At 51.0% G+C, this 11,604-nt stretch overlaps 4 protein-coding genes across 4 annotated transcripts; 1 reads left to right on the forward strand and 3 right to left on the reverse strand.

The window, feature by feature from the left end:
• Window positions 1-316: 316 nt before the first annotated feature.
• On the forward strand, window positions 317-1,399 carry IAR55_000189 (uncharacterized protein; the record flags this gene model as incomplete). Its single annotated transcript, XM_066943326.1, has 1 exon — window positions 317-1,399. The coding sequence occupies one exon, from the start codon at window positions 317-319 to the stop codon at window positions 1,397-1,399; it is 1,083 nt and encodes a 360-aa protein (XP_066805868.1).
• Window positions 1,400-1,704: 305 nt separating this feature from the next.
• IAR55_000190 (uncharacterized protein) lies at window positions 1,705-5,983 on the reverse strand (the record flags this gene model as incomplete). The annotated part of the gene is made up of 7 exons (XM_066943327.1): window positions 1,705-3,927; window positions 3,990-4,676; window positions 4,730-4,854; window positions 4,909-5,155; window positions 5,238-5,360; window positions 5,430-5,509; window positions 5,653-5,983. The coding sequence occupies 7 exons, from the start codon at window positions 5,981-5,983 to the stop codon at window positions 1,705-1,707; spliced, it is 3,816 nt and encodes a 1,271-aa protein (XP_066805869.1).
• A 314-nt stretch (window positions 5,984-6,297) lies between these two features.
• On the reverse strand, window positions 6,298-8,895 carry IAR55_000191 (uncharacterized protein; the record flags this gene model as incomplete). The annotated part of the gene is made up of 7 exons (XM_066943328.1): window positions 6,298-7,290; window positions 7,348-7,660; window positions 7,727-7,807; window positions 7,877-8,418; window positions 8,525-8,554; window positions 8,611-8,713; window positions 8,876-8,895. The coding sequence occupies 7 exons, from the start codon at window positions 8,893-8,895 to the stop codon at window positions 6,298-6,300; spliced, it is 2,082 nt and encodes a 693-aa protein (XP_066805870.1).
• Window positions 8,896-9,668: 773 nt separating this feature from the next.
• IAR55_000192 (chaperone DnaJ) lies at window positions 9,669-11,223 on the reverse strand (the record flags this gene model as incomplete). Its single annotated transcript, XM_066943329.1, has 5 exons — window positions 9,669-9,973; window positions 10,039-10,650; window positions 10,711-10,865; window positions 10,952-11,089; window positions 11,210-11,223. 5 exons carry the CDS (start codon window positions 11,221-11,223, stop codon window positions 9,669-9,671), a joined length of 1,224 nt encoding a protein of 407 aa, XP_066805871.1.
• Window positions 11,224-11,604: the final 381 nt, after the last annotated feature.

An 11,604-nucleotide genomic window follows, 5' to 3' on the forward strand; every position in this document is an offset into this window, starting at 1 on the left:
CCGAAGGTGTGCCGATGAGTGACGACGGGGAGAGAGTCAGAGAAGATCTGTCGGTTGCACAAGTTGGTTGATTGTACGGCAAAAACAAAAGTAATAACGAGCGGTCAATGAAAGATGACAACCAACTCGATCTTTTGCGTGGTATGTGGAATGATGGGCGAAGATGGAAACAATCGGGAAATTGGAATGTGGCACCTCAATCTCTGCTGTTCTCTCCTGCGTAGATATTTGTTGACATGATCCTCTCTCTCGATCATTGACCTTGTACATGCACACTCACGAATCTCTCCCTCCATGAAGCTTGGGATCATCACCAATGTCCTCGATATCGAATATCGCTGCTAGTCGGACGAACTCGACCAATGGACCGACACCTGAATCATTAGCATTGTCAGCATCCCTCTTCACCTCTTCAATATCTTCCTGGATCCCGGCGGACTTTGGTCTCGCCAAATCAGACTCGGAAAAGGCAAAAGACTTCGATTTAGCCATCAGAGAAGAGAGAGGAGGAGGAGACAGACTGGGATTGGGACATCCGTTGTTGGATGAACCGAGACAAGTGTCACGGACAGGTGCGGGATTAGCCGGTCTGAGTAGGAAGTTAGCAGGAGAGAAGAAGGGCAAGGGCAAGGAGGATGCCATACCGAAGACCAAGGGTGGTAGTGATGACGAAGAAGATGAGGAAGAATCGAGGTCTAGATCGGTTGGGAAAGGGAAGATGAAGAGCAAGTCTGGCGTGGTGGACATGTTTGGAGGAGGGAAGAAGAAGAAACGTCATGTAGTGGATCCGACTTCAGCCGTTTCAACTGCGGCTTCTCCGGGATCATCCAATACACCACAGGCGTCATCGACGACTCCAGCCCAGTCGAGCGGTATAGAGGGTGTTCCGAATAGCGCAAATCAGCCTTCTCCGTCCTGGCCAACAAACCCAGTTGAACCTCTGTCTGCCTATCCAGCGGAAATCAACGATAGCAACAATGGCAATGACAACGAACAGCCCACTCCTTCCAAACCAATCGCGATCTCAACGACGACGACCCCCTCCACCCCACCTCCTCCTTCGCATACTATGACTTCATCACCGGGTGGATCCGGTACATTCCCATTCCAAGGTCCATTGGCCCTCAACTCGCCTACTGCCGAGAAGATGTTGAAGGGCAAGAAGAGGGCTTTGGAACATGACGAGGGGGAGGTGGACGCAGATGGGGTTGAGGATGATGATCCATGTCGCCCGCCAAGAGCGTTAGGAACGTTGAAGAAGGATGAACGAGGGGATGAGAAAGGGGACGACGACGACGAAGAAGACAAAGAGGAGCATAAGGAGCAAGGGAAAGTCTTGACGAAATCACAATTGCGAAGAGAGAAGAGAAAGAGAGCAAAGCTCTCTAAAGCGGATTAACGATCAACCAACCATCCAATCATTCCATCATAGCACTGTACCATACCATGTTACTCACAACAAGACGTCAAGATCCTTGCATAGCATTATACAGTAGAGAAGCGGGGATAAATTTTAGATGCGGAAATAAGAATGCTACAATAGTGTCACCGTACAATGCTTGAATGTCCAGAACTGAAATCACAAAATCAATCAAGACATCATGAGAGGCTAACGCCATTCCATGCCTCACCTCCAGCACACGGCCCTCACCACCAACTACATAGTGAGGATGTCCAAGAGGCAAAACTCCCCCCCCCCCTTCTTCAACGCCAGACGCCTTGCCCGCGACCTCCAATTGTGCTCTGTCGATATCCCGCACCGGCCAATTCGTCTTCCTCTTCCTCATCCCATTCTCCCGTTGCCCCACCGTCTCCTGCCGACGGCCCTATGATCGAACTTGCTAACATACCCAGAAGACCTGTTTGGGTTGATGACGAGATTTCCGGTCCAGAGGTCGGGGGACCCCGCTTGTGTCTTGAGGGAGAGGTAGCCCGATCTCGACGTGATGAGGCTGTTGTTGACATCGAGTTTGATCGGGTAGACGAAGATGAGTATGGGATCACTCGAGGTGGGGAAGTGGACATCTTCGCTTCTTCAGCTTGAGAAGCAACAACTCGTTCTGAAGCGACACCTTCTGGGTTGATTGGCGAAACGTCACTGTTCATCCCTCTGAAGCCATAAAGCCTCCTCGAAAGACTTTGTAACATGCCTCCGCCTCCGCCTGCCACGCTTGCACCATATCCTTGAGCTCTTGTGGTCGGTCCTCCAGAGGACGTATCGAGCGGAGCTGGAGGTAACGTCGAGGCCGAATGACTGACAAAAGTTGAGCGGATACTGGAATCTGACAATCCTCGAGGTCTCAAGGTCCTCTCCAGGAGAGGTGGCTCGTAACTCCCTGCCACTGCGATGCCGCCATCCAGATCATTCTCGTCCATCTGTGTTGCCGGGACATCGATGACGGCGTCGACAGCCGAGGACAGTCGTGGCCGATCATGTGACACATCACGGGGTCCTCGGATAGTCTTGTCTGCGAAATAGTGAGAACTGACGGAGCGAAGTGCTTTCGGTCCATCAGTGGCAGTCGCATAGGTAGATCCGACCGTCTCACTTGTCGGAGTTGTAGATCTCGGGGCAGCACCAGCGAAAATGCCCAAAAGCTCATTTCTATTCGCACGAGATTTTGATGGACGTAAAGTTCGCATTGCCGGAGGAGCTAGACCACCTTCACTGCCAGTAAGGGTACTCCCAAATACAGACACTGATCTCGACGATTCGCTCATAATAGGTGGTCCAGGTGAAGAGGGTAGGCCGTCCGTCGTGCCGACCCCAGCAGAACCTGTTGGCGCTATCGCTGTTGTTCCTGAAGAAGATGCCGGGGTCGCCCGTCTCACGATTCCTTGTCCCCCAAACTCCACACTCACATGAGTGGCGGTAGCACTTGCCACAGCGGATTGTTTCGGTGCTGACTTGACGGGCATGGGTTGCAGTCGACCTCTTTCCAGTCCCACCCCTTGAGTCGTCTTGGGCGGGTGTTCGGACGCCCCATGTCCTGCTTCGTGGCTCTCGGCCGCGGGAGTTACAAAGAATTTGGTAATCGGAGCCGCTATCCATCCCAATCCAGAGGCTTGCTTCGCCGTGTCATCCTCCTCATCTTTGAACGCAGCGCGTTGCAGTTTCTTGGCGACTGAAGGAGTGATTGTCACATCGTTGACTACCGCTTGTAGTTCCACCAGATCGTTAAAGACGTCTTTGAATAGTCGAAGGAGTAGGTTGAAATCTTTCCGGTCAATACCTCCCAGATTCTGGGCTCCACGGAATAGGTGTCGCAGGTCTGCAATCTCCTGTTGCAGTGCTCGCGTTGTCGTCTGTGAAAGATGGCTGACGTCGCCCGGTAAGTGCTGTTTCTTCAATCGCTTGTTGAGTGTCGGGACATCGGCACTTCGCAATCTCGCAAGGATACGACTCAAGTGTTCGATCAACACGAGAAGCACGCTGGCCCGTGATTCCTGTATGGAGGAGGTTTCAGAGCGATCCTCTGTCGGCGGGTGAGGGGATGTGCCCGTTGATGCAACTCGAGAACCTGTAGTATCGATGATCCCGCCCGATCCGATTCGCACTTCGAACTGTCTCGTGCTTTCTTGTTCCACTGGGTCCGTCTGGACACCCGTCGACCTAGTGAGCAATAGTATGGTTCTCCTCTTTGCGCGTTTTGGACTGTTACCAGCAAGAGCGGAATCGGACATCGGAGAGGGGTAATCAGCATCAACCGACTGGTCGACGAGGGTGTTGCTCGCATTGGGAGAATAGTCCGCGGACTCCGTGGGTGACATGGTGGACCTTCTCGCTAGCATCAGCGATCGTCGTTTACGACTGGCTTCTGCGGCCTTGAAGTAGTCATTTCCAGGTGAGACAGGTTCTTCTGTGACGATGTTACCAGGTTCGCTCCCAGGATCCGCCCATTCAGCGATTGACCCAATGGTTTGCGACTATTCACACATGAGTTCTGTTGTCAGTTTTACGGGATTCATTTGATGACGATATCACTCACAGCAAAGGATCTCATGCCTCTTTTGTCCGAGAAGCTTCTCCCTACTGACGGTCTCACATGTCCAGGCCGAATCTTTGGCACTCCATTCAGAACATATCCGATCCCGCCACTAGGTGTGGTACGAAACATCTGCTTGGGACTGTCCTTACCATCACCTAACGGCGGGCTCAAAGCGCCTGGTCTCCCAATTTCTTCTGCACTCAAGATCCCGCCAAATTCGCCGATCGGTCCCATGCCGAGTCCTGGAGAGGTAACGCCATCTGTGGTCGAGGTAGACGCGAAGGAGGGCGCCATTGACATCTTTCTGTGATGTTCCCATGCGCTTGTACCTCCGGTCCTCGAGGAAGATGCCACGCTCATCCTCTGCCAGCCCATCCTGTCACCGTGACCCCAATTCATGATCGGGCTGGATTCTGTTCGAGAGTGTGAAGAATGTTGGGAGTTGAGTTCCGAAGCGAGATGTGGAAGATGTCCTATGGGTGAGATACGACCTGCCGCTCCGATCGTCGCACGAAGTTCGTCGACCTCATCTCGTAATGTTCGCACTTGGTCCCGTGACTCGGAGAGAGAGTGTGACAATTCTGCAGCATCATGTTTAAGCAGTGCGTTGTTGGCAACCAGGTTCTCAAGGGTGCGCTGGTATTCAGGCATGTCGGAAGGGGAACCGGCTCGGAAGGTATCAGATAGCTAGTGCAGGCGGAGATGAGCGCACTGTCTTAGCCAACGGGAGCACGACTTACCTCGGTATGCAAGACGGCAAGACGGTCCTTGGCATTGGCTAGCAAATCTTGTGCATCTTTCGCTCTAGCTTCCTTGTTTTCCTCCACTTCTTTCGCAGCCAGTCTCAGTTGACCTTCCAGCTCAGCTTCAGATCTCACTGTCAGCCCTACTGCAATTCCACAACTCTCAAGTCACTGACCTATTCTCGCTTCCGCTCTCTTCAGCTTCCTCCCTCCGTCCCTCACCTTCCTCGTTTCGTTCTCCGCCAAGTCCCTCGCATCCTCATATCGCCTTTCCAGCTCTGCCATTCTCTCTTCAACCCCTGCTCCCGAACTTAAAGCGATGTTCTGCCTCGCAGTGGTGGCGCGTAACGAGGTGAGCTCGGTCCGGACGTGAGTGAGAGACTGTTGCGTGAGAGTTTGAGTGTGCATCGCTTGGGTATATCTCTGCAGTCCACCAGACACGATCAGCATTGTGTCAATGGGACTCGACGAATCTCTTGGTCCGGTCGACCAGGACAACACACACCTTTTCCAACGCTTCGGTCTTCTTTGACATTTCCGCGTATTTTTGTAGATGGGTGTGATTCGCCTTTTCGAGATTATGCACCCTCTTCACGCTATCCGCAAGCGCTTTACGTTTCACCTCGACCTAAACAAGTGTAAGTGTCTGGCAAGCTTCGCGCACAAGATATTAATTGTTGATATATTCACAACTTACTTGTCGCTCAAACTTTTCCACCTCTCTCTGATATTTACGTTCCAAAGCTTCGTAACGTTGTAGAAGGGCATTCCCAATTTCTAAGTCCAAGTCCAGATGATCCCAACGTCAGCGCAATTCTGACCGTGTATGGCATGGACGATTGCATTCGACACGCTTTCGAAGACGTGCGAACGCGTCGTCAAAAGATCACTTTGGCTAGTGAAGATGAAATGTGACTCACCACCACTAAGCTTGAGTTTATCTTCCAACCTTTCTCTTTCTCTGATCATCGCACATCCACCACTCGACCCCATCACACTTGCACCACAACAACATCTCGTCACTTCGGCTTCTCCTGCGGGTGCATCATCGTTTATCCCTCCCAATTGTTTAGCTAGACCATCGAGGGTCGCTGCAGTTCTGAGAAAAGTGCTGGCGGAGGGTGAATCGGTCGCTGGGACATAGGGCGAGCCTTGAGCTGAATTTGAGATGTAGGATCGAGGTGAATCTGGTGAACTGGACGTGGATGTGGATGCGTGAGGTTGTTCTAATGAGCGATCGTCCACTTCCATCTTCGTCGTCTCTTCGTCGTCTCTCAAGTCATAAGCATCAGTACGACAGTGAATGAATGATTAGACGAAGAGAAACAATGAAGACTACCAAGACAAAAGACAGAGATCGGGGTATTTGTTTACTTTTTACTGTAACAGAAAAGTCAGTCTCGCACGTGTCACGCGACATTTTCAGCGACTACCTTCGGAATGGTATCTTCCACTCATATGCATGGAGACGAAGTGATGCAATGCTATTATATGGCTGATGATCAGGGGGAGCTCCCAAACATGAAGAAGATCTAGTACAATCTATGCAATGTCCAATTCGGCCTTCAACGACCCAACCACATAGCGTCCATGGCTCTCCTTCCCCTCCGCCACCGCCCGACCTTCACGCCCCGAACGTCCACTTCACCTCTCTGTTCTCTCACAGCCTCAGCGATCTCAAAATAACTAGCGATCATAGCTCTGATACCTCCTCTGGCTGTTCTCGGCATTTGACTTATGGCGGGTTTTGAATTGAGTCTCATGTCATCCGCGAGATCCAAGATGGGGAGAGTGTATGGTGCGTACGAAGCCGGAGAGGTTAGAGAGGGAACCAAGACGGAAATCAACGATGACGCAGAGTGGAAAAAGGAGAGCGGAACGTAGAGCCGGGAAATCTCCGCGTCTCTAGCCACATCGCGAGAGATGTTGACCAATTGGAGAGCTCGACCCATTTCCCTTGCTGCGACGATCACCCGAAGGTGTTGCTGGCTAGTAGACCTTGGCTCAACGCTGTCTGTTGCTGCGGCCGACCTTGCTGCATGCAAGGTAGCGGCATAACCGAACCCATCAACGGGCCGGTTCATGGCCACGCCATGAGTCGAAACCGCTAGCAGTGACCAAGCCAAATAGCAAATAGCCGAAGCGATAGACCCGGCTACATCATCCGCATAACGCATGAGATCGTCTGTAGTCTTGATCGGTAGATGATTGGCGATATCCTCATTCAGTTTTCCTGCTTCGTTGACTGAAGATGAAGGAAGAAATCTCATATCCGTGTCGTAGCCATCACAGAGCTCCAAGAATGGATCAATGGGCACGAGTCTCGGAATGATTGCAGAGAACAGATCGAATGCTGAGCGTTCCGAGGCCGTGAGTTGTGGTAGTGATCCAAGTGCGCGAGATCCTGGGTGATGGTGGCACGTAGCGTTATCTACAGGCGTGTATGATTCTGATAGGTGGTCTCGGATAGCTTGGAGAATTGACCGGCGGACTGTATCCAAATCAGTGGGTGATGACGTCGACCAAGATCCTTGCACCGGTTCATCAATCAAATTATCCTGCGCGCCAGTATTAAGTATATGATCTGGATCGAGGATCAGAATAGTTCAGCTTACCGTGACTCTACACCACGCATAGATGACGACCAGTCCCAAACGCATCTCCCTTCCGAAAGCTAGTTTTGCCACTTCGAAGCTCTTACTCCCCTTCCGTAACGTCTTCTCCGCCTCTCGCAAACCTTCCAGGACGCCAGTATCCAGCGGTGTAGGTTTGAATGCTACTCGAGCAAGCAGTCGGATATGCGAAAAGGGATTACGAGGTGGGCATGGTGGAAGGTCTGGAGAGAGAACGAGCAGGGAATGTAAATGGGATATGAGCGATGAGGAGAGTATGATCAGATGTGAAGTGAGGAGGAAGAACAGCGCTTCTCTATTTTCATGCTGGCATGTCAGACACTGCTCTAGAAAGGGGCGATTTTAGTAACCATCTACTCACTCGACAGGCAGACCCCTCCAGACAACTAATCCTAGCGTCGTCTCCTTCGAGATAGCCCAGCTTCCTCCCCGGAGAGCCACTCTACTTGGCACGTGAGCACAATACGCATATCGTCTCAGCATTTTGGGATTGCAACTGCCCATCACTCACGTATCGACCATCCATAGCCAGATGGTTCCAACCCAGAGTGCCGTCATATCTGCCTTGGTCAATCTCGCTCCCAGATACGTCAACCATCCTATCACAGGCGAGATCCAGACCAATATCCAACCAAGGTAGAATGCCTTTTGACCAAGGCCTGTCTGAAGTCCGAGCTCGAATCGGGCGATACTCGAAGTCGAAAGTCCGAGATCGTGACTTGTAATTCCGTGAGCTTCAAAGACCAATCCCAAGCCAACGAGAGTGACAAGTCCCCAGAGCGCAGCTGCGACAGGTCTTCTAGGGAGTGTCTGCGTCAACTCTTTGCGTTGATCATCATCCTTCTTATCACTTCCTTCCTGCTTCGAAATCTGCGAAACCGATGATAGTTTGATATCGAAAGGTAGCAGTCTTGTATGCGCACATATACAATGTAGCAGTATCAACAAGATAGGTTGGAGGATGAAGAAGAGGTGTTCTTCGATCGGTACGAGCCCTATTCGAACTAAGACTGAATTGGGAGGATAGGACCAGCCAGAATGAGAGAGTATGAACTAGGAGTGGCAGGCTAGTATCAGCACAAGTTGCCTCGGCGGACATGAATAGTCAAGAAAGCATCGAGAAGTGCCAAGGAAACAGTTATGAGTGACAAGAACATACATTATCCCATGGTGTGGTCCATAGGGTAGCCTAATAGATCAATCAGAGATCAATACCGAAAGGTTACGACAGCTCGAGGGACTCACCATCAATCCCAACCATAACACCTTGATGATATCTCTCCGTCCTATCAACGGTCCATATAGCAGCCCTAGTGTTATTATAGGCGGTATCACATAGTACAGATGTCTATGAGGGTCGCAATGGTAGCAGATCAGCTCATATACATTGGTCGAACCTCAGTAGTCATTCATTTAGGCGACGATGAGGCATATTTTGTCGGAGGGCTTGGGGCCATCCCGAGCAACCTCGAATCAGAGAGGGTGAGGATGAGGATGAGGACACGCGTACATTTGGATATATGTCAACATCTTCCCTCCAGGCGAATGCCTTTCTCCCCTTCAGTGCGGACGAGAAGTAAACGAGAAATCTATTTTGGGAGATCGAGCGTTGAGGTGTTGTTGGTATCGATTCGCGTTTTTCCCCCGGACGACTGTATGTTATCGGTCTACTACTTCGAGCATGATGAGATGCTGTTGCACACCTTTTGAATGGGTATCGATCTCGTTGAGATTGGGATGAGAAGCTAGATGCAATGAAAATGGCGACGTTGTTGTTGTCGAGGTAGAAGAAGAGAATGGGATGCAAAATAATGACTCATTTGCTCATGCAAGTTACCGGCATTCAGTTACGACATGGGCGAAATATTTGAGGTCAATCACCGAATCCAGCAAACCCATTATAAAAGTCGGTCAGTCACGTCGGAAGTGTGCGATCATTTTCCGTATCACTGGAATCGTCTATCTGACTACAGCGACACTCGTGTATGAACGACTTGTGCAGAACTGGACCTGGACCAACCCATCATCGATCATCGAAAACACGTGCATGACCGTGAATGCTGATAACATGGGATATCGTCTGTCTATCTCTGATTCTGTACTCTTTATGGCACAAAGTCAATTGGGTGGAGTATACGGATGAGCACACAGTCAGATGTGAGAATGGGGAGGGATTGAAGGACGGTCCGTGATGTTCGGGCGTGTAGAGGTGATACGGAAACGCTAGGTGGGGTTGAATCGTTGGTTACTCTGCAAAGAAGAGTCCAGGACATTAGTACAAGATATTCAGCTTGTAGACAAGTCTACTCACGTTGAGCACATTGCACACCTGGTCTGCCATCCTCATCGTCCTCGTCCATGTCCTCTCCATCGTGAGCGGCGCTCCTTCGTTGCCTGTCGTTGGGCTCCTCGAGAGTGACTTCGTCGAGGTGGATCTTCTTGGGGAACTTTTGCAGCTCCTTTCGAGCAGGGAGGGCCTTCTCGAGCATTGGAATAACGTCCGGGGAAATGTTGTCGGGGAATTTGACGGAGAGTCGGACGTAGAGATCTCCGAGCTCGTGGTGTCGGTAAGAGGGCATACCTTGACCAGAGATGACCTTGAGGGCGCCTTTAGGTTGTAAAGGACAAACAGTAAGTAACGAGATCACGCCTTGCGGTAACGAAAGAGCTTACCAGGCTTGATGATCTCTCCGGGGACGATGGTAACGTGCAAAGCTCGCTCGTCCAAATGCTCGATAGCGAAGTCTCCACCACCCAAAGCCGTAAGAAGGTCGATCTCGGCCTCGCAGAAGAGGTCGTCACCCTTCCTCTGGAATCTAGGATGAGGTTTCTCCTCGACGACGATGACCACATCACCTGGAATGATACCAGGTGCTTGGTCACTCTCTCCCTGGAATTTGATCTGTTGTCCGCTCTTCATACCCTTGTCGATGTGAACCTCCAAAACCTTCCTTTCCGAGTTGGTCTTCTTGCCGTTACAGTTCTTGCATCGATCCTTGGCGTTCATCATCTCTCCAGTGCCCTCGCATTCTCCACAGGGTTGCTGGATCTGCTGCATCATAGGACCAAGTTGACGGAGCATAACCTTGACACCTCGACCTTGACAACCGGTACAGGTGGATACCGCACCCTTCTTGCCGCCTCGACCTTCACAGGACTTGCAGATGACAGATTTGGAAAGAGCGAGTTTCTGCACCTTGCCCTTGTAGAGATCCTCGAGGGTAACACTGATTCGGTGAACGAGGTCCTTTCCACGTCGAGGCCCTTGGCTCCGTTGGCCACCGCCTTCGAAGCGAGTCAGAAACATGTTTTACGAACTCATAACTTAAGCACAAGTTGACTCACCGCCACCACCGAAGAAACCACCACCACCGCCAAACAGCTGGCTGAACAGGTCCTGAGGATCCATACCACCTCCCATACCACCACCGCCCTCCAAACCAGCTTTACCAGCCTGATCGTAAACGGCCCGTTTATTCGAATCCGACAAGATTTCGTAGCTGACATGGAGAGATCGCGTCGTTAGCTCAGCTCTGCTTCATTCCCTTGTTCCTTCCTTCACTTCTCTTTGTAGACGGTTACTCACGCATTCGTCAGCTCTTTGAAAGCTTCGGGATCTCCAGTTGGCTTGTCCGGGTGTAATGCGAGGGCTTTCTTCCTGTATGCCTTCTTGATCTGGTTCTCATCAGCATCGGGAGACACCCCGATGAGGTCGTAGAATTCGCTGAAGAAAGGAAGATCTCAGTCATCAGTGTCGTTCTACAGATAGATCTGCGCCTTACGCCTCTCTCCTCGAAAAGAGATGGCATGGGAGCGCCGATGAACGGAATGAGAAGATGCTCACGTTTCTCGGACCATTGTGATTTTTGTGAGTTTGGGGAAAAGGGTGATCTATTCGCTACAAAGGCGTCGTTGCTTTTTGCCTCTGGAAAGTTGGACGACGGGCAGAAAGGGGATTGGGCTTGGGCTTGGTGATATCGATTCGGTGGGTCTGCTGATCTCGTTGATCGACCTAGATACGCTTACGTGTCTATGCAGTGAGTGAGATTACAAACCTATTCGTGGATGAATAATAATTGTTGTCGAGGTGTGAGTATTTTTGATGGCTATTATGTTGGCCGAACCGACTGCAGCGAAAAGGTCACAGCGGTGAAAAACACCTTCGGTCATTGATTCACTACTCTTGTAATCATTCTGGTAACTTCCTTGGTATCAGACCCCATTCCACGCCACAGACAG

Source organism: Kwoniella newhampshirensis, chromosome 1 (assembly GCF_039105145.1).
Source record: "Kwoniella newhampshirensis strain CBS 13917 chromosome 1, whole genome shotgun sequence".
Taxonomy (NCBI): Eukaryota; Fungi; Basidiomycota; class Tremellomycetes; order Tremellales; family Cryptococcaceae; genus Kwoniella; species Kwoniella newhampshirensis.